The sequence below is a fragment of the Nicotiana tabacum genome, chromosome 1, assembly GCF_000715075.1.
Source record: "Nicotiana tabacum cultivar K326 chromosome 1, ASM71507v2, whole genome shotgun sequence".
Lineage (NCBI taxonomy): Eukaryota > Viridiplantae > Streptophyta > Magnoliopsida > Solanales > Solanaceae > Nicotiana > Nicotiana tabacum.
The window spans coordinates 153,171,207-153,194,452 of record NC_134080.1 but is presented as its reverse complement, the minus strand read 5'-3'; the positions used below and the strand labels follow the sequence as shown (position 1 = coordinate 153,194,452).

The 23,246-nt window shown below is 42.5% G+C and overlaps 1 protein-coding gene across 1 annotated transcript; it reads right to left on the bottom strand.

Moving 5' to 3' along the window:
- Nucleotides 1-22,133: 22,133 nt before the first annotated feature.
- LOC142164196 (uncharacterized) lies at nucleotides 22,134-22,535 on the bottom strand. Its single transcript, XM_075221548.1, has one exon. The coding sequence runs from the start codon at nucleotides 22,533-22,535 to the stop codon at nucleotides 22,134-22,136; it is 402 nt and encodes a 133-aa protein (XP_075077649.1).
- Nucleotides 22,536-23,246: the final 711 nt, after the last annotated feature.

Here is a 23,246-nt window from a genome sequence, read left to right as displayed (position 1 = left end):
CTCTCAACTGGACCACTGATTTCCCACTGGTTACTTTTTCCTTTGAGCTGGTTTTGCTGGAACAGATCATCATTACCGCTTGTGAGGGCTTCCTGGGTTCCCCTCTTTGTGTATCAACTCAATCATGTGTGTCTCATGGTGAGTTGGCAGTGGATTCTGATTGATATTTGGTGCTTTTGGGGCTTGAACCTCGATTCGATGAGTATCAATAAGCTCTTGCACAGATGTTTTTAGTTTCCAACACTTCTCTGTATCATGCCCAGGGGCCCCTGAACAGTACTCATAACTCACCGAGTGGTCAAGATTTCTAGGGGTAGGATTTGGCATTTTAGGCTCAATTGGATTCAACATGCCCAACTGCCTCAACCTGTGGAAAAGACTGGTATATGATTCCCCCAATGGAGTGAAAGTCTTTTGCTTCTATGACCTCTCATTATTGAGGGCTTGATTTGGTCGGAAACCTGTCCCGGGGGGATTTCTGTAGGCCCTTGGGGGTGGATATGTGTTTTGTGGAGCTGGGTATGGATTTTGTGGAGCCGGCGCACGCCATTGTGCGTGTGCCGGGGTTTGGGTATAGGCTTGTGCATGATGGACGGAAAAATGGGGATCTGGCGGTGGGTAGTAGTGCTGTGGAGGGCCATATGAAGTGTGGGGGTAATTTTGGTGGTAGGGTCATGATTGGCTATAGCAGGGTGACGGGCCTCTAAATCCGAACCAGGCTTCGGACTCAATAGTCGTGACATCTTCTTTCTTCTTTTTCCCAAGCACACCCCCAGTGCCGCTTTGAATGGCCTGGGTGGTTGCCTTGATCGCTGAATAACTCATGATCTTGTTGGACTTAAGCCCCTCCTCGACCATGCCTCCCATTTTTACAACCTCATTAAAAGATTTGCCAATTGCGGACACCAGATGACCAAAGTAGGTCAGCTCCAAAGCCTGCAAAAAGTAATCAACCATCTCGCTCTCTTTCATTGGGGGATCAACCCTTGCTGCTTGCTCCCTCCACCGGAAACCATATTCTCTAAAGCTTTCACTGTGCTTCTTTTCCAGTTTGGTCAAGGACAGTCGATCCAGAATGATCTCAAGATTATATTGAAAGTGACAAGCGAATGCTTGGGCCAAATCGTCCCATGTGTACCACCTGCTATGATCTTGTCTGGTGTACCATTCTAACGCCGATCCACTTAAACTTTGGCTGAAATACGCCATCAGTAATTCATCTCTTCCGCTTGCTCTCCTCATCTTGCTACAAAAACCTCTCAGATGAGCCACCGGATCACCGTGTCCGTTGTACAAGTCGAATCTGGGCATTTTGAACCCTGCCGGTAGTTGTACATTTGGGAACAAACACAAGTCTTTGTAAGCTACACTCACCTGACCTCCTAACCCTCTCATATCCCTGAAGGATTGTTCTATGCTTTTCATTTTTCTGAACATCTCTTCCTGTTCAGGATTTCTGGCCTATTTTTCTGCTTTCCCCGGTAGGTCAGAATGTGGATCATGTGGATAGGCTTCAGGCGCTTTGAAGGTAAGCTCCGGGGGATAATACTGGTTGTCCTACGCTTGGAACATAGGTTCACTCGGGGATTTATGGAGTGCAGATTGTAGAGATGCCACAAAGACAGGGGTGATTGGCGGAGGAGGGTATGAAATTGATTTTGGTGGTAGAGCTTGTGGCGTATGAGAAGTAGTGCCATGGTAGATTTGATAAATGGAAAACCTGGATCGGTGGCGGGATGATCCTGAGACTGAGCTAATGGTGGGGTAAAAGCCGGGTTGGCTGGGTAAGATGGCGGTGATTGCCCTTTGGACCAGGCCTGGTACATTTCGGCCATCTGTTGCTTAAGCTTGAGCATCTCCTCTTTCATTTTATTGACGTCCAACTCCTCTACCTCAACACTAGTGGCGACATCCGGGATAGACATGATTTCCGATATTGGTCCCTTCGATCTGGTTTGGTAATGATAATGTGCCAGTATCTTCTAAATAAACTAACTGCTTGAATTCTCTGGAAAACAACAAACTTGTTAGTTTTTAGAGTTTAACACATATGCAATTACACGTTGGGATGCAATGCACCTAGGCAATTAACCATTTCTATCATGCATTTGCTTCGGTTTCGTGCGTCATTCCGGCCTCTCACAATTGTGCCCCTTCTTTTAAGCTTCCTTTATTCTATCCTTCTTTATTTATTTTTCATTTTCCCCTTTTTCTTTTTTAGTGGTGGTCGAATCCTATAGAGATTGCCTACGTATCACGTCCCCGCATGAATCAGACCGTGCATAGTTCTGTTAGATAAGCGTGCAAGTAAATAAAATATTTTTGGGTTTTTTAGCTTTTATAAAAATAGATGCTTCGATTACAAAGACTCAATATCAACAAATTTCAAAAGACCAACAAACTCTGACACAAAGACGACAAATAGACCCCGAAATTAAGCTATCATACTCTAAAGAAATACAGACTCAAAACAGAAAGAAAATACAAACCTAACATGACTCACAGACTCTGACAGAAAAGGAAATACAAATTCAAACGGAAAATCATGAGTACATCAATGCTCCTGGTGTCCGTGGGACATCATTCGATCTCGCCACGGGCCTATGTGCAAGATCTCTTTGAAGTCGGTCCAAGTTGTTCATTATTTGTTTAACAAAGGTCATCACCGCTGCAAAGAGTGTAGTGCGAGTCATATCCTCACAAATGTGGCACTTCATAACGATGCAGTCAACGATGTTTCTAATTTTCTCTCTTATGACGCCCTTTTCTTGTAACAAACGCCCAATCTACTGGGCCCTGGCCTCCAAAGTTTGCTTGGCTGCAGAGTTTTGTTCCTGAAGTTGTTGCAAGTCTATTTCTAACTGCGCCAACGTCGTGTAACATTGTTCCCTTTCAACCTTGAAGTCTTTTGCCTGCTTGATCATTTTGTTTCTCGTGGCGATAAACCTTTTCTTCAACCCCGCGACCTCATCGTCGTACCTTTCTCTCAACTGCTTAACCAGGCATACCCATTCGTCTACATTTTTAGCCAATTATTTTTTAGCCCCGGCCAGTTCACTTTCTACTTTGTTCAAATAGAAACTATAGTTACTCACTTTCTGCCTAAGGTTAGCTACGAGCTTTTCATCTCTGTTACTTTGGACTGGATTTTCTGCCGCTACTTTCAGTTTCTGAATTTGAGCTCGGAAGGCCTCATTTTCTTTGGCTAGCCTTTTCTTTTCACCCACATCCGCCGCTACTTGTAAGCCATTCTCGAATTGAAGGTTTTTGACTTGCTTTTCCAGCTTTCCTATTGCGGCCCTGTACTTGTTTTCTTTGGCCAACCAAGCTCACAGTTCTTGCGATGCCTCGACGAATTCCTGAATGTGTGTTTTTTTCACCGGCCTTTCTGATTCAGCCCTTACAGCATTCTTCTTTCTATACCAGGCAAGGTAGGCGGGTGAGACCTCGCCTTTAGATAGGTTCCGCACTCGGGTGCTTGCCGTCAAATACTGGCACTCGTTCCAAATAGAACGAACTGTTTCTTCGTGAAATTGGTCGTCGGAACTAATCTCAACCGTGTGGATACTGAGATCTTCATCTAGATGCATCACCTGACACATTCCTAATTGTCTCATCACTCGGTAGGGAGCGTAAGGCTGAATACCTCGAAGACCCATTAGGAGGAAGTAAGGACCTGTGGCGGGTATACATATAATTTCTTCAACAGGAAGCCAACCTAGTGTCCATTCTACTTGTCCCGTAGTGATGGCGCGAAGGCGAGCTATCCATTCTCCAAACCCCTCCGGTAACTTGAACCCTGAAACCCTTGTGTTGAATTCTTCAATGCAGCTTTTCTCTGCGGATCCATAACTCATATACTGAGGGTGGTGGCACAAGTGCTCGATCATCCACATTTGTAATAACAAATTGCATCCCTCGAAGAAGTCTGCCCCAACTTTACAAGCTGTGAGAGCTCGATATATCTCAGACACTATCATAGGGGTGAGAGTGCTCTTGGCTTTGGTAACCAGGACCTTGATGACTCCAGCCACCCGCAAATCGATATTCCCGTCTTTTCGGGGAAACACCACAAGGCCTAAGAATGCTACCATGAAAGCGAAACGCCTATGCTCGTCCCATTTTGTTCGGTTCCCTTTACTGCAAACCCCGCTTTCTGGATCATTGAACCCTCCTACATGCCCGTACTTCTGGTATATAAAACGCGGAGTGGAAAAACCCCCTTCCAACTCGGAATATGGGATTCCCTTGCTTATCTTTAGCAAATCCATGAATTTGTGAGAGTTAACGGCCCTTGGAGCGATCAGATACTTATGCCTCAAACCTGCAATACTTTTCATATAACCTGCTATCTCTTCCAAGGTCGGGGTGAGTTCAAAATCCGAGAAGTGAAATACGTTATGGGCCGGGTCCCAGAACGTAACCAAAGCCTTTATGATGTCTCTTCTAGGTCTGATCTTTAATAACCCGGTGAGATCCGCCAAATGTAGATTGACCTTATCCTGCTCTGACTTGCCCAGATCTTCCCACCACATACGCAACTCTAAAGGGATTTTGTTCATAACTGTTACCGGCAAATTCTGACTCGTGCTCATTCTGCATGTTTATTGGGGTGTTTAAAATTTAAGACTTATCTGACTCAAAATAAAATTAACACACATTTTTTTAAAAATAAAATAAAAACCCGATTTCGCAAATAAGGCCTTTTAGCACTTCGAGAACGAAGATTTTAAGGCTGTGTTGGCTCACTGGTGAAAGCCTTGCAAAAAAATGACCACAGGTGGCTGTTCTTGCAAAAACAGGCCTTCCGGTGCCCTTTTTAAGGACATTTGGCTATTTCTAACAAGAATGGCATCACTCTAACTATTTTTCAAATAAAAGTAAAATTTTGTTCTTTTGGCTATTTTTGCGAAAAGGAAGTTGGACCCGATGAGGGTTGCCTACGTATCTCACACCCTGTGAGAATCAAACTGGCGTAGTTCGGGCAAAGAAAATAAACTAATTTGGAAAACAAGACTTCTTTCTTTTGTTTTTTTTCAAGTAAATCACACTAAAAACATTTTGTTTTTTCATTTTCTCAAAATTTTGGTAGAGTTTCGACGCTATTTGGGCACTGGTTTTTTCTGAAAATAGGTAATTATCTCTCTACACTGCTATTTTTCTTTTTCTCTTTTTCCCACTCTTTCCGATATTCCCGTATTTTCAGAAGCCGGCCAGCATGCAAATTTGAAGCAAATAAATGCGTAAAACAAATAGGATGTAGCAGGATGGTCATTTCATTTCAGGTTGTTTGTCCTAGACGGACCCAACCCCTGTGTTGAGTCCCTAAGTCAAAAAATGCATATGATGCACACAAACATTCCTACTAGGGATCCGGCATGAGGTTTTGTTATACTAGGTTTAATGCCTGAGTGTATTGTTCTAGACCTGGCTTACCCGAGCGGACAACTCGAGCCGAGGATGGGAGCTGTGTACCGGTAACCAAAAGATCATCCGGTTTTGCAACTCCTACGAATCCTCGTTCTATTTTGGGATATGACACTAACAGAAAGAAGTCACGACCAACGTGCATTCCTCAGGAGAGAGAAGAGATGGGTTACGTAGCAGTTTATATATACAGTTCAAATAATATCAAAGCGGTAAAAGCAACATTTAGCACATTAGGCCCAAACATGTAATAAAATCAGATAATAAATAAAGCCAATTATAACAATTATTCTAAGCTCGAATTCTGGAACCCAGAACCAGAAGTTCTGGGTTCTTGTCCCTAGTAGAGTCGCCAGAGCTGTCACACCTCCTTTTTACCTACGCCCGCAGGGGCGTAAGGGGTAAGGGAGTTTTTCCAATTAAAGGACAATCGAAACAGGATTTTTATTTAAAGATTCAGAATCGCCACTTGGGACATTTATGGTGTCCCAAGTCACCGGTTGAATCCTGAATCGAGGAAAAGAATGACTCTGTATTACAGTCCGCGCACCAGAAATCTGGATAAGGAATTCTGTTAACATGGGAGAAGGTGTTAGGCATTCCCGGGTTCCGTGGTTCTAGCACGATCGCTCGACTGTCATATTCGGCTTATTTATCTGATTTTATTCATGCTGAACCTATGTGCGAATTTTAATTTTTTACCGCTTTTATTACTATTATTTTAAAAGAGAATTGCAACATCATGAAAATACGTCTCAAACTGCGCCACATAAATGCACCCATCGTTTTTGACACATTCCGACTTTGTTGAGATTTGGATTTGGGTCACATAAATGTGCTCCCGAGTTCAGGGAGGTAACGTTATTAAAATACGCGCTAAAATAGACTAACGCAATATTATTTTGGGGAAGGCCGTGAAATCCGCTAAACGGCCCATCCTGAAATCTAAGCGTTTTAACATATACATTTAACGAGGGCCCCGCAAATTATGTACTTTGTCCGGCGAGGCTCATCTCATTTATTGTTTAGAAGGCCAGCCTAGAAGCGACTATGATTTCCTATTTTTGTTTGTCTCTAAAAATAAAACAAAGATCCTAATTAATTGTTATTAAGAAATCCCATAGTCTATCAGTTAAATACTAGTTGACCAAATGCCATTTCAACTTTTGGGCCCAAAAGAACCTAATCCAGGCGATGGACAAGGGTTCTTATTAGATGCGTGGTATTGGGCCTAGGACGAGCCCAAGCTAGATGGGGCGAAATCAGCCGCACAGGCGGGGCTAAGGGGGTGAACCCTTGCAGCCAGGCAAGCCATGAAACGGCTCACAAATGTGCTCATCATTTAATCAGATATATTTAAACAGTGGATTCGTTTTGCTTTGTAATTTATACTTTCTTCCTTCAGCTTCCAGTTATTAGAGCAGATATGAAATGTGGTACTCAACATCCCTTTTTAGGGCTAATTGAAAAGAAAGGTAACTACTAAAGGTTTATATTATTGTTGGCTTACTTTTTCAAACATATTTACAACACAATATAATAGGCAACTAGCTGAAGCTAACCCAACTTATTCTACCAATTTAAATGAATCTAATTACAACTAACACTTAAACTGCAGAAGAAAACTCATATACATTTGAGACAAAACGATTAACATTCCATGCTAATACAAACAATTTTTAGTTTATTACGACATAAACAATTTCGATCCAACTAGTACAACTTCAAGCAAAGGTCTTAATAACGTTAAGAAGTCAAACATTCTGATACATAAACTAGAAAACTAAATCAAGTGATCTCACGCTTCAATTACAGGTTCATTCTTCACATTTCAGTTCACAATTACCCAAGATCAAGCTGTGTACTTGGAAATCAGTTACAATGGAAGAAAAAGAGGTCAGCCACAGCAATGCAACAGTAGCAACAACAAACAATAACACCAGCAGGTTGACAATCAACATCAACAAACAGGGCCAAGCTCAAGACCAAACCACAGTCACAAAGCCCAGGAAGAAAGAAGCTTAACCAAAACACTGAATCTACTAGAAATTAGACTAGGCAGTCATAGGACACCTTTCAGCAATCAAATAATACACAACACCCTCGAGTAAATCACCAAATATCTTCAAATGCACTGAACATCCAAGCACAAAACATGAACAGAGAGATTTGATCTATTTCTGCTCTTGAAATCAATGTAACAGTGTGAGCTGATTATCTAAAGCACTCTCTCAAACTCTTAAGGTTTCAAAGTGTAGAAGAATTCAGCTTTAAGAGCTCTCAAGAAAACTGATTCTCAAACTCTCTCTATGAGTTCTAGTTCTCAGAAACTGATTCAAGAAGGAAGACTCTCTCAAAGACTGAACCCCCCAAAAAGGACCCTTAACTTTGTCCTAAGTCCCTCCATTTATACCCAAACACTGAACCTGCTAGCTCGTAAGAATACTAGGCAGAATTAAGAAACTAATTCTGCCCATGATCCCTTTAGAACTCCACTAGAGTATGTTTTGTCCCCATTAACCCTCGTCTTTTCTTTATTTAAAGTTCAAGCAGGTATGAGCAACATATTTTAATCAATTCCTTTTAAGCCTCCCTATACCATTATGTTTTGTTCCCCACTAATTATTAAACAAATGCATTATTTTAATGGTACACTAGTGCTTAGTGGACAGAACACTCAGACTACCCATTTCTTCAAGTTTTCAATTCCCAAATTACCCCTGAAACCCCTGTGATTGCAGCTATAACCAATTCTCCTAAGTTCTGAATGCAACCTTATAACTCACTACTATCTAATGAATGTTATCATACCAACACTGAAGTCAAACCAATGTCAGATTCATTTCAGACCCTAAACAGTAGGATTCAATTCATCAAACTCAGACCATAGTTTAAGCTCGAAACTCAAATTAAATGAATAGCATTAAAACAAAGATGTAGGAACAGAAAGCATACTAATGATGAGCCCTGAAGCTAGGAATCTAAGGATCACAAAATGAGTCAATCGACACCAAATAACTTGACGAGGACTACTAAACTACAAACATGAACGGACTAAGCGACGAAACTATTTAATCGACACAACAATTTACAGCATATGCTAATCAATAGAAAAAACTGGACCAAGAAAAAAAAAGGTCCGAAAGAGAAGAGAGAAATAAATTGAAAAGATGATGAAATACAATGAAGCTTAAGCAGATAAACAACAACAAAAATAGAAAAGAAAAAGAAGAAAAATACCTCAAAATTACAGGCTAAACTCCAAACGGTTCCCATTTTAAACTTCGACTCGAACTTTTGAGGTCCAAACGGACCTCAATCGAGTGTTCTCGACTGAAAACACTCGACTAAAGTCGATTAAGAACCTCAAATTTCCCCTTTACTCGGACCCATTCCAGGTTTTGGCTCTCTAGGGTTCTTCAATCGATTTAAAATTCGACAAGTTCTAGCAAGATTCGAGCCCAAGTAGGGGTGGTTTAGGAATGAGGGTGGGCAGGTGGAGCTGGGGTGTGAACTTGGGACTGGTTGGGTAGGTTTAGGGTTTTTCTCGAATCTTCGATTGAAGATTCAAAACAAACCGGGATGATTCGAGGTTAAAGGGGTAGGGATTTGTGTTGGGTGGTTGGAAGGTTCAGGGTTGTGAATTAGAGGGTCATCGGTCCTCAGGCCGCCGAGTTTTCAGGCGAAGGGAACGAGGGAGTCTAGGGTTTGGTGGGTCATTTGGTTTGTCTCTGAAAGAGACGACTGAAGGGGTTTGGAAATGAGAGGGGTAGGGGATTGGGAGGGGGTTTGATAGGTTAGAGTTTAATCAATTGATTTCAGCCGTTGGATGATGGGAATCCAACAGCCACAATTTATTTGTTGATCAAAATGGGGTCGGGGCGGGTATAGGAATGGGTAAGGGAGAGATGATCTTGTCCGTTGATGGATTGGGATGTACGGCTGAGATTGGACGTGACAGATACGACGTCGTTTGGACGTCGTATTGCCAGGTCGGTTGGACCGGGTAAAAGGGGTATTCGGACTGGGCCTGCGGACATATTGTTTGGGCCTGTAGAAAAAATTAGCCTGGTCCGAGTTTATCAACTCTTTCTTTCATTTCTTCCTTTTCTTTATTTTCTTTTTTAATTCTTAATAACCAAAAGTTCTAAATTAAATTGTAAAACCAAAATTAATTTAGGAAATACTAATTAACCCTTAATAATATTTATCACACAAAATTAAATACAAAGATAATCACACAATTTGACATTAGACATTAAAAATCCAAAGTGCGTTACTGTTTAATTAATCCCAAATTGTAAATGCAGATGCAACACATATATATTTTTTGTATTTTCATTAGTTAAAATAGAATAAACATTCACAGATAAAATACAAATAATTATCCAAATTAACACAAAACTATTTTATTTTGAATTTTTGGGAGTAGTTCTTGTAGGGCAAAAATCACGTGCTCACAGCTGCCCCTCTTTGTCCGGAAACATGAAGAGTTTTTGTGCAAAGATAAAGTGAGTGGATACGAGCGATTTTTGTCCGTTCGGCTACTCCGTGTGAAGCATTTTTGAAAGATTTAACCGAACCTCTGCTTCAAAGGTTTCCTACATATCCCTGGCTAAAAGGGAATCAAGTCAATGTAGTTCGGGAAGTTTTGGTTGATGGGACTACCACAGAGCTGTGGTTTTACTGTTACTGCTGTTGCTGCTGCTGCCGCTACTTACTAACCTCCTTATTACACCATGCTAAAAGAAAACAAGAAGCTAGACTAAACTATAGTCTATGAATTACAAAATCTTATCTAGATCTTCAGCCGTGCTCTTGTGTCTCTTGTTGCTTTGACGTCTTGGTGACTGGTGTTTCCTCTGATGTTTCTTTCTTTCTGTCTTGACTCGTAGTCTTCTCTTGATTGTCGAATTTGAACTGCTTATTCGAATTATTTTTCCTTCGAAGCTTGAACCGCCTTCTTCTGACTAGTGTTGCCTTCCTTCCGACTTCTGAACTTTAATTTATGCTGGGGATCTTTGTTGCAACCCTCCGCTCTCCGGGCAGGCTTCCGACTTCTACTACGACTTAAAAAGATAATACCTCCATTCTCCAGGCGGGCTCCTGACTTCGACTACAACTGAAAGTATAACAACCTCCATTCTCCAGGCGGGCTCCTGACTTCGACTACAACTTGAAAATATAACAACCTCCATTCTCCAGGCGGACTCCTAACTTCGACTAAAACTTGAAAATATAACAACCTCCATTCTCCAGGCGGGCTCCTGACTTCAACTACTTCTTAAAATATAACACCTCCTTTCTCCAGGCGGGCTCCTGACTCAACAACTTCTTAAAAATATAACACCTTCATTCTCCAGGCGGGCTCCTGACTTCAACTACTTCTTAAAATATAACACCTCCATTCTCCAGGCAGGCTCCTGACTTCAACTACTTCTTAAAATATAACACCTCCATTCTCCAGGCGGGCTCCTGACTTCAACTACTTCTTGAAATATAACACCTCCATTCTCCAGGCGGGCTCCTGACTTCAACTACTTCTTAAAAATATAACACCTCCATTTTCCAGGCGGGCTCCTGACTTCAACTGCAACTTAAAAATGCGTTCTATTGCCGTTGTTCCTTCCTACCTCTTGAACCATTTTCCCTCTAACTTGAATTATCTTCTTTCAGAATTGCTTCCCTCAAAACTGGTGTTTCATTCCTCTGAGAACTGCTGGGGATAACACCGGTGTTTCATTCAAAATATGTTATTTTCCTCCTTCAAAGACTACTTCCCTTAAAGCTGGTGTTTTCCTTCCTATGGAACTACTTCTCTTAAGACTTGTGTTATCTTCCTCCCGAAATTGCTTTCTTTAAAACTTGTTTTGTCTTCTTCTGACTGCTGGGGATACCACTTTTCTCCAAACTTGTGTTATCTTCCTTCTTCCCCAAGTGGGTACCTGACTTCCAGACAATTTTCAAAAATGAAAGAAAATTTTCTGCCCCAGTTTGACAATCTTTCTTGTGGCATGTCTTTCTGTCATCAATACAATTTCCTGTCCCTGCTTAAAATCAAAGAGAATTTGTTAGTTTAAAACGTGGGGATGCTCCTGCTGGGGACGGTTTTCCCTTTCGCTCTTTTCCATGCTCTGCGTTGTTCGACCATCTTGAAACTTGGCTGATAACTTTCGACCTTCTTGATGATTTTGTATTCACCAACCTCTCAACCATTGTTTTCCACCTTTGCTCCATACTGTCCCCGAAAACTTAGATTTCAACGTTTTCCGGCTGATAGGTGAGATTTTGATATAGAGGTCAGAATAGAATTCTGAGAGTTGAAGTAGTTCTGTGGAGTCATTTGGGATGTGTGTGCAAAATTTCAGATCATTCGGACATGATTTGGTTGGGTTTTTTATCATAAAGCAAAATTTGGAAGATTTTAGAAAGTTTGGCTTGAATCCGATGTGTTTTGGGTGATTTGATGTTATTTGAGGTGTTTTGATGATTGGAACAAGTTTGAATAAGGTATTAGGATGTGTTCGTGCCTTTGGTTGAGGTCCCGGGGGCCTCGGGTGGTCATTCGAATCATTTTGAGGTTGAGAAATTGCAAAACTTGCAAGTTCAGCTGTTGCAAGATTTTGCCCTTCGCGATCGCGTAGGGAGTCTCGCAATCGTGTAGAAGGTTTTGAGGAGGCTGTCCAGTTGTTCTTCGCATTCGTGAAGTGAAGCTTGCGATCGCATAGAGTGGGAAGGTTATTCATCGTGAACGTGGGAAGGTGGTCGCGTTCGCATAGAGTTAAATGGACCTGGGGGCTTGGCTGGTTTTTGTTCATTGCGAATGCGGAGGGGTGTCCGCGATCGCGTAGGGTTAAGTCTCCTGGGAATCACGTTTGCGTAGGCTTTATCACGTTCGCATAGAGTAAAGTTTGGGAGCTGAAGATTTGTTCTTTGCGATCGCGAGGGATGTTCCGCGATCGCGATAAAGGAAAATATGCTTGGGCAGAATGTTTTTAAGCTTATCTTGTCTGTAATTTTGGGGCTTATTTCCTCCATAGTTGGTCATTTTGGGAGATATTTGAAGGAGATTGAAGAGGGATTCAAGGGGAATCATTGGGAGGTAAGATTCTCGGAGTTAAAACTCAATTATTATGTGAATTCCACCTAGAAAATTATGAAATCTAAGCCTAAAATTGAAGAGCTAGGGCTTGAAATTGGAGACCAAACATTTGGGACTTGAAGGGTCATTTGTGGATGGATTTTGATGTTCTTGGTATGTATGAACACGTGGGGAGATAAGGAATCCGTTAATGTGAAAATTATTGAATTACGAGACGTGGTCCTGGGGGTCGGGTTTTGGTAATTTCAGGATTTGTGCCCTTTATTGATTGTTTTCGCTTGGGCTTTGTTCCCATAACATATTTTGACGTTATCGTTCTGATTTTGGATAGATTCGATGCACGTGGAGGCTGATTCGAGGGGCAAAGGTATCATGAGCTAGAGGTTTAGCCGGTTCAAGGTGAGTAATGATTGTAAATGATGTTCTAAGGGTTTGAAACCCCGGATTTGCACATCGTAGTTGTCACGACCCAAACCTAATGGGCCACGACGAGCACCCGGTGCCTTACTCAACCGAGTGCCAACGTAACATATCTTTCTTATCATATTATCATGGGTAAATGAGCCAGAAAACTCTTCATGAGATAACAAGAATGAAACATAAGGGAATACTCAACATATGATGACCCAACATGATATGCAAACTTATACATGTGACATATGGGCCTATAAGGCTGACATGACCATTTGTAAACTCAAAACATAAGCTGACGAGGCCATACAAGTATCCATACACGTGACATCTGTCTACAAGCCTCTAAAAGTATATAATATCATAAAGGTTGGGACAGAGCCCCGCCATACCAATCAATACATATCCAAAGCATACTGACCAAATAGGCAACTCCGGAGCAAGTGGAGTGCACCAACACCTTCCGCTGAGTTGATAGCCTACTTGGAGGACTGTCAACCTATCAATCGGGACCTGCAGGCATGAAATGCAACGTCCCCAATAAAAAGGGACGTTAGTACGAATAAAGTACCGAGTATGTAAGGCAGGAAAACATAAACAAGAACAGTAGTGTAAAGAGAGATAGAGGAGATACAACCTGTAACATCTGAGTGCCTCTGGGGGCTACTGACATGAAAAGCAATACATATATATAGATAAACGTTTAAAAGCATACGCCTCTGTGGGCATCACCATCATCATATCGTACCCGGCCTCAAAAAGGACTCGGTAAAAACGTACTCGGCCATCATAAGGCTCGGTAGAATCATACCCAGCCACGTGGAGCTCGGTAATCCCAACTGATCAGTGGTTGCACAATAGGTTCCATACCCGACCGACTATAGCGCGGCTTGGTAGAGTAAAATAGATACATATATATAATGCATGCTCGACTCATGGAATCCTGTTCTAAACCTTTCAGAGTGACGTAAGGTTGGTATCCTCTGTACACATTATTAGGACTAACTCTTCACTATGAACCTTATAAGAATCAGAAAGTATCAACAACATTGATAACATAAGAATAAGAGAAGAAACATCAACATCAATTGTTCCATAAGAGGGGAAACAATGTAAGTACTGCTAGCTTCTAAGAGTAGAGTATCTTTGGAAGCTCATTCATTACATTATGTACAATCGGAGTCATGCAAAAGAAGGAAAGGGATAGCCTCACATACCTTGTATATGTACTTCCCAACCTATTTTATGAGGAAACAGACAGCACCTCCCCTATATATATTAATTCACACAAGTCAAAGCAATCACCAACAGCCCAAACAACATCAATAATAATCATATTGAGCCTCCCAAAATAGTCCACACAACCTAATCACTTCATACACAAGACGACCACTGTAGTAGTGTCAAACGACCCGGAATTGTTGCAACGAACGACCAGGAAACCACCCGTCAATTATTTGGTGTTTCTCCACACCCTTTCTCTTCTCAACTCCATAAAAATAGTAGCAAAAGATACAATCCAATAGCAACACGAAACAGCCAACAAAACAGTCCCATAAGTTCATCAACTCAAAAATAATTTTTCACGTTTTGACTTGTCTTTTCTTTCAAATTGAGAAATACAACCAAAAGTACATCATTATACCTCTTATCCAATAAACCAGCCATGAATTCAACTTAAAAATAAGTTCACAACCAGCCAACCGTTACACAAGAACAAACAACATACCATTCTTTCGAAACTAGCTAGGTCTATTCTTTACGATCGAGTTACAACTCGCAAACGCATAGATAATGGAAGGAGAAGCATAAACTTACCTTGTACTGAGTATAATTCACGAAACCTGGTCCTTCTTCATTAAAAATAAGTTCCTCCACATGGCTACAAGAAGGAGAAAGAGAAACTAGCAAGCTGTCCGGACTTTTCAACACTAGAATCGCGTCGTAACACCCGGAATACCCTAGGGTTTGTGTGGGATTTTTGGGGAAGAGTTGCAGGGGTTCAATTAGGTTTTCAAGGTCTAGAAGATGGGTGAAATCAATGAGCTAATAATCCCTTAAAAGACCCCTCTTGACCGACTTTGGGGCTTTTAATTGAGTCCTCTCATTTTGGCAAGTAGGTGATGCACCTACTTGTCACCTACCAGCCTGCGCTGTCTCGCGAAAATGCAAAATATCTATCTACTCCAATATTGTATCAACAAACAGTTTAATGATTTAGAAACTATACTCATATATATTTAATTTGGTAGGTAGATCATCCCCTAATTCCAAGTATATTGGGAGAACAACTCAGTTACATTTGACCTAATTTCAGCACATTTATGAATGGAACTTATGATGACCTTTTCCAACTTTTGTTCCACAACTCGCTTGACTTCAAAACAATACACCAACTATCATACGACTAAAATAACTCATAATATAATCTCCTTATAATGTTAATAACCCTAGTCTCACCCCAAAAGTACATGGTAAAACATTCAAACTTGTCGACTTTCGACGAAACTTATTTTCTTCAATTCGTTTAGCTTCTAAGCCTACAAACCCTCTTGCTACTTGGTATTAATGATCTTAAATATTTGTAAACTCCACGTTAAAATGATGAACTAACTTTGTAAACTTTTCAAAGATAATTCCCTTTCTGAACCTACATTAATTGACTTATGACGTACTCTTACGTAAAAACATGGGGTGTAACATCATTCCCCCCTTTGGATCGTTCGTCCTCGAATGTTGACTGATGCACTTATCATTTTCATAAGCCATAGCACTTGCGAACCCTTTAATACTCTTCTAGCCATGTAGGCAACTATTCTTTGAATAAATCCAAAGTCTAGGGTATTCCCCCCTTTAGTCCTCTTTCTCATACCACGACTTGTGGTCGGACCCCTTCCAATCTTGGAACTATTGCTACCTTTTTTTTCATGCAGCCTGTACGACTTTTTCCCTGTATGTGCGCCTATGCGACTCTTTTCTCTTTTTTTTTCTCCAGCTTTTAGCCAATCTCTAGGTCTCACGTTGTAAACATATATAGAGCTTGATATGTCGTCCCTCTGGGCATCTATGGGTATACTGATGTTCTTCGCTCGGTACTTTGTTAAACTTACGAATATTGCCATATCTTATTTCATAGACCTGGTTATCCATTCATATGACATTACTGCATCTAAGTAGGTCATACTATACCATAATTCTTACATCGATTTCTCGTTATTGAGGTATGTTACCAAATTCCAAGTTACTTTCATTGCTTATCCAATATGTATAAATCTATGTCCTTTAATGCTTCCACATTACTGTTCATCTTAAGAATGACGGCCTAATCTCATCTCAAACTTTATAACTTTTATCCATCCATTGTTGATTCACCCCAATTGGGTATTTTAATCCTGTCCAATTCATGAGATCCCTTTCTTTCCTTCGTCAGATCATTACTCAATCGAAGGCCCAAACTTCATCCTTTATTTATCACAATTACACCCTTATTCTCTTACCTGGACAACATTCCATCTCTTCTAAATGCTATTAGCCTTAAACTCCTTTGAGTTCATTCAGGCTATAGTAAGCTTTGTATAACTTAGGGAAACCGTCTGCTCTTCTTGTTTTCATGGGCTTAATCCCGAGGACTTATCCATTTCGTTACCTTCTCACTCGCCCGTTCTTATTCGTACTCTTGTCTTCTAGAACCTTGTCACTTCACCATACAATAGCTTGCAACCTACACATATCTTATTTATATTACTTGCAACCTTTCAACTTGCTTACATCATAGATTTGCTTTTGTTCCTTCTCAGTTTTCTTTAAATGTCAACTATTACCTTTCTTGGTCTTTCTTCCCCCTTGTTGCGTGCATACTTAGCTTATCTTAGCTCTCACGCATGCCGGAATTTTCTTACAACTCATATGATCTTCGAATATTACTTTTGATTTTACTTTCTGTTCACTAGCCACAGTAGGTGTCACGGTAGGTCTCACAATTTTGGTTGTGAAACTGCTTTTACCCGACCATTTCTCCATCGAGTTATTATGTTTAGGTTGAAGCCTTCTTCCTTATTTTCCTCAGCTAGTCTTCGATTGTAGTATTTAGGGAGAACCATCTGACTCTTGTAAAGTTGCGAGCTTACACCATTGTATACCTGATGGAATTTTTGATGTTCTTCCTCGCCTCTAATTATCCGTAGTTACCTATATCCACGCCTTCGTGCTTGTAGGGTTGCTTCTGAAATGATATTTTGACTGTCTTCCCAGTGGAACTCTCTTTTATTCCTGTAATACTCATACGGTACCTTTAACAACCCCAACTCCTATCTAAATATTTCTTAAGTATTACAATGACATTACTGCGAGGCTGAATTCACTATATTGGGTTTTGTTTATCGTGAAAATGGTAACAACAATTAAATTTGTAAATGGGGTTCTAAAAATACGTGATCTATTCCCGAGCTAGCTTTTAGGGTAGTTGATGCTTGAAATGCTGAGTACGAAGATAAGATGTGAGCTAAGACGAAGCAGTAAGCAAACCGAAGAGGCATGTTGCCTGAGCGTGGAGAAGATCGATGAAGGCCTTAGGGCCGAGGCTCCAGCCGGGATTGAGCTATCGAGGATAGTCGGGGAAGGGATAACAAGCAAAAATATGATTAAGTAAGGCTCTTTATGGCCATTGCGCAGCTAGACAGGCGTAGAAAAAGTAAGAAATTAATGAACGCGAGGTGCCCTCGGGCCAATAAGAACAAATGTCTTAGAAGAAAGGAGAGAGAGAGAGATATTATTGAACTTGTGGAGAAATAGAGCAACATCAGTCATTTACAAGGTGGAGCGAGCCCCCTTTATATAGGGGGAGGGACTCGATGGAGACAAAGAATAAAGTATGGAGATGGTATGACTTGATGTGATGCCTCAGCACATGCCCTGGATAGGCTGACCTTTATCAGGTTGAGCCGTGTGATTCGGGAGCTTCCCCCTTGCTTGACACAGCCTGTAGCATTAGTCGAAATGCAACACTCTCCGGATCAGCTTGAGGCGAACCCCAAGGATGAGTCTTGACCTTGCCTTCGAGCTTAGACGGTCATGACCGCGAGATAACCCCAGGTTGGGGAATCTGGGCCCCCGAATTTTTCGTGCACAGATAGTCTCCACGTTTCTCAGAGTAAGGGTGACGCAAAGCGATGAGAAATGGTTCTGAACTCTTGCTTACTCCAGCATCTTTGTGAGCGATTATGGGCCTCCAAGTCATGCAATATGGGCCAATATAGTGGATTCCAGTATTGACCACGGCGGTTGGCCTCCTTTAATGTACCTATGATGTTCTTATAAATAATCGTTTCTCCCCTTTCGAGTCTTATCCTGCTTCCAGAACCCTTTAGTGAAGTCTGTTCTCCCTTGCCCCTTGCTTATTCTTTTTAGGAGTGTGGCCCCTCTCCCTTTCTTCTTCTCTTGGACTTTCTCAAAGATGGTGAATATTTCTACTGCTGTTTCTCAAGAAATCACTGGTTCGTCCTCTTCGATGTTTCCTTTTTATGTCCCTGATTCCGTTGTTTCTTTCCCTTTGTCTTTTCAGCCATAACAATCTATCTTGGAGCGGTGCTGGATCTTCAGAGTTGGTTCAGCCATTTGTACTAAGTCTATCCGTACAACAATCGCATGTGGTGGGAGTTATCTCGGGCCCGGTGGGAAGAGAAAAACCATGGTGAGTTCCGAGCTTTGATGCACCCGCATTTTTAGTGCAACTTGCTACCAATGGCTCTGTCATTTGACCTCCACATTAATGTAGGCTTGGGAGGAATTCTGCTGGCAAAGGAGGTGCCACCTGTTGGAGGGGACGTCCCGGTACCTGGAGAGGAGAAGAAAAGGCTAAGGGGCGTGTTGGCTGAGTCACCGAAGATCAAAAGGTCTAAAGCGGGGAAGTCCAAGGTTGATTCACCAATCCCATCCTCTGAGGCGGTGAAAAATACCCGTGCTAAAGGTGAGGGGGAAAGCAGTTTCTCGGTACCCCCCGAAGGCTTTTTGGGGTTGGTTTCCACTCGGACCGAAGGGACAAACGCTTCTGAATAGGAGTTTGCTGCTGACACGACTCGTCCTTATGGTGGCGAGGCAATGATGGGCTATCGGGCACTGGCCTTGACTCAGCGGGTGGCCAGAATCCTTCTCGAGCTGGGACGCCCTTAGCAGGCGATGCGGAGGAGCCTCGATTGGAGAATCGGGATGAGCGAGGGGCGAAAATTCTGCCTGACCCTGCAAGCCCGTTGGTTATTGTTGATTATTTAGAGGGGGAAGTGCTTCCACCCAGATTGCAAGATGAGACTCGCCGGGGCCTTTCCGAGGAGGGAGCGCTGATCGAAGGCGAAGATATTATTGTTAATTATAATATATTTAAGGGCATGACATAAACGCCATGTTCGATTGGAGAATCGACCGCTAGCTTTTGTTGAATTTCTAGCGATGGTGGCACTTATGCCGCTTGGTCGTAGAGACCTTTTGATATGTGGCCCGTACGCTTGTATAGTTAACTATTTTGGATCCGGTCTCCGAATCGGGTTACGATTCGAGCTCATTTTAATCCTCAAGTTGTCATGAATTTTTAGCTGGCGATAATGGCTCTTACGCCGTATTTTGCTCGTGGGCTTTGTGTAGGCTTTGTATCCGCTCATTAAGGTATTTTTGAAGTATTTTACCTGACCCATTGTTGGTTCTAGAGGAACCTCAATTTCAAGTCATTGTCAGCAATGATTCGAGCACCTCGTAAGTTTCATAGCTCGTAGGTCGAGTAGATCGACGCTTTTGCTTTTTTGGAGCCGACATTGTCGGGGCTCATTTTTGCCTGTGGAGGGAAGCCTATTTTAACTAGTTCTTTCTGAAGTATATCGGAGTAATGGCCTACGATTTTTTAGCAACAATCGGGCATCCCCGAGTCGTGTTATTTGGGCTGTATCAGCCATTTCGACTGTAGTCGTATGCGTTTAGCCGTAGCCATTTTTGATCCCTTAGTGATAGTTTAGGTGTCTACGTCGAGGGTATGCCCTTTAGGGATTCTTACAAATGCGACGTATAGCCTAAATATCGGGATTTTCATGCCTGTTGAGGTCTTACAGTTTGTCATACCTGTTGAGGTCTTACAGTTTGTCATGCTTGTTGAGGTCTTATAGTTTGTCATGCCTGTTGAGGTCTTATAGTTTGTATAATATATCTGGTTATGCTGAGGCTGCCCATTAGGGTCTTACAATTTCGGATTTTTCCAGTTGAGTGGAGATTGATAGCAGTCTCTGAGTCATCGAGTATGTTTAAGCTTGAAGACAGCTTCTCGTGAGCTCGGAGTTGCATTCTAGGGGCTTGATGAGCCAGAAGTTCTGACCTTGAGGTCGTGCAAGTTGTTGAATTGCTTATATTGAGTCTCCAAGTATATCAGATCAGTTTAGGCTTGAATACCGCCTTTTGTAAACTTGGAGTTGTATCACAAGGGCTTCGTGAGCCCAAAGTCCCGACTCTAGGGTCGCGGGGGTGCTGAACCGTTTAAGTATCTAAGTATTTTGGGACCTTATTTGATGGAGAAGCACTTGCTGTGAATATGCTGAAATAACCTTTCTCAAAAAATGAAAGGCCGAAAAGATAATCTTCATCGCTTGGAGTCGATATAGGCCGTAATGGAATGCCGAAAATATATATATTTTTTACTTCTCGGTGTAGATATAGGCTGTAAGTACATGTTGCCCTGTTGTCATGAGCTCGTCCCACATGGGCTCAGCTCCTTAAACTGCTTGGCCTGGCATGTTGTCTTGTTAGAAAAGCCCCTTTTAGCAAAAAAAAAACCCACTTCGGGGTGAAAGTCTGTTTGTAGGGAAGAGAGAGAGATGCTTGTTTGGGGGCTCCCATGGGGACTTCATGGTCGGAGGCCCTAACATTAATATTGCTTGAGCATCAACACATTCCAGTTGCTCAGGAGCTGTTCTCCTTCCATGGTGCCAAGCTTATAAGAGCCTTTGCCAACTATTCCGAGGACACGATACGACCCTTCCCAATTCTGGCCTAGTTTCCCTTCGTTGGGATTTCAGGTGCTGAGAGTAACCTTCCTTAGGACCAAATCTCCGATGCCGAAGTATCCGAGGTTCGTTATCCTGTTGTAGTATCTTTCGATTTTCTGCTTCTAGGCCGCCATTCGAACCAACGAGGCCTCCTGTCTCTTGTTGAGCAGTTCGAGTGTTGTTTCCATGGCCTCGTGGTCTAACTCTTCGCTGGCGTGCTGGAATCTAGCGCTTGGTTCCCCGACCTCTTCTGGTATTAGTGCTTCAGCACCGTATACTAGAGAGAAAGGCGTTTCGCCTGTGCTTGATTTTGAAGTCGTCCGATATGCCCACAGTATCTCGGGTAGAGTTTCTCACCATTTTCCCTTGGAGCTTTCTAATTTCTTCTTCAGGTTTTGAATGATGGTTTTATTTGTGGATTCAGCCTGGCCGTTTGCGCACGGATGGTATGGCGTTGAAAGGATCCTTTTGATTTTGTTGTCCTCAAGGAACTGTGTTACCTTTCTCCCAATGAATTGTCTCCTGTTGTCGCATGTTATTTCGGATGGGATTCCGAACCAGCATATGACGTGTTCCCATATAAAGTTGATGACTTCCTTCTCTCTTATTTTTTCAAAGGCCTACGCTTCTACCCATTTTGAAAAGTAATCAGTCATAAACAGAATGAATCTAGCTTTACCTGGTGCCGTTGACAAAGGGCCGACAATGTCCATTCCCCATTTCATAAATGGCCATGGTGATAAGACAGAATGTAGTTGTTTGCCGGGTTGGTGAATGATGGGGGCGAATCTTTGACACTTATTGCATCTCCAGATGAACTCCTTGGCATCTTTCTCCATGCTATCCCAATAATAACATGCTCTGATTACCTTTCTGACTAGGGAGTCTGCCCCTGAGTGGTTTCCACAGGTGCCCTCGTGGATCTCTCGGAGCACATAATCTATGTCTCCCGGTCCTAGACATACTGCTAGGGGGCCATCGAATGTTCTCCTATATAGGGCCCCATTTTCATCGAGCGAGAACAGGGCCACTATGGTTCGTAAGGCTCTTGATTCTTTTGGGTCGGCGGACAGCTTCCTATCCTTCAGATAAGTAATGTATTTGTTTCTCCAATCCCATGTCAGGCTGGTGGAGTTGATTTCCGCGTGGCCTTCCTCAACCACGGACTTAATTAACTAGACCACAGCCCCGGGGAGCAGATCTTCCTCCTCGGCGGATGATCCCAGGTTTGCCAGGGCATCAGCCTCGCCGTTCTGCTCTCGGGGTACATGGACTAAGGTCCATTCCTTGAAGCGGTGCAAGGTGACTTGGATTTTATCCAGATACCTCTGCATTTTGTCTTCCCGAGCTTCATAGTTCCTATTTACTTGACTTACCATGAGGAACGAATCGCATTTTGCCTTGATAACCTCAGCCCCCAGGCCCTTGGCCAACTCCAAACCTGCAATCATAGCCTCATACTCGGCGTCGTTTTTAGTTAGCTTCACAGTTTTTATAGATTGTTGGATCACGCCGCCGACGGGCGGCTTTAGGACTATACCGAGTAAGGATCCTCTAACGTTTGTGGCACCGTCCATGAATAGGGTCCACACCCCGGAGCCGTGCCTAACTTTAGTAAGAGTTCCTTCTCTACCTCGGGGATGAGGGATGGCGAAATATCGGCCACGAAATCCGCCTCAGGGATTTAATGGCCGTCCGAGGTTGATACTCGATATCATACCCTCTGAGCTCAATTGCCCATTTGGCCAGTCGACCCGACAACTCAGGTTTGTGTAGTATGCTCTGGAGGGGATAGGTTGATAGGGTGCAAATACGGTGGAACTAAAAGTAAGACTTTAGCTTGCGCGAAGTGCTTATTAGTGCGAGTGCCAATTTTTCTAGATGGGGGTACCGGGTTTCGGCGTCCCCCAAAGATTGACTTATATAATACACAGGAAATTGCATACCTTGCTCTTCTCAGACTAATACACTGCTCACCGCTATTTTGGACACGGCCAGGTACAAATACAACATTTCATCCTCCTTGGGCGTGTACAGTAAAGGCGGGTTAAATAGGTACCATTTCAGTTTTTCCAGGGCGCGTTGGCATTCTGGAGTCCATTTGAAGTTGCTCTTTCTTCTGAGCAGGGCAAAAAAGTGATGGCTTTCATCTGACGACCTTGATATGAATCTGCCCAGGGTTGCGATCTGCCCAGTCAGTCGTTGGACGACTTTTATGTTGTTTACCATTGTGATTTCTTCGATGGCCTTTATTTTGTCAGGGTTGATCTCGATCCCCCTGTTTGAGA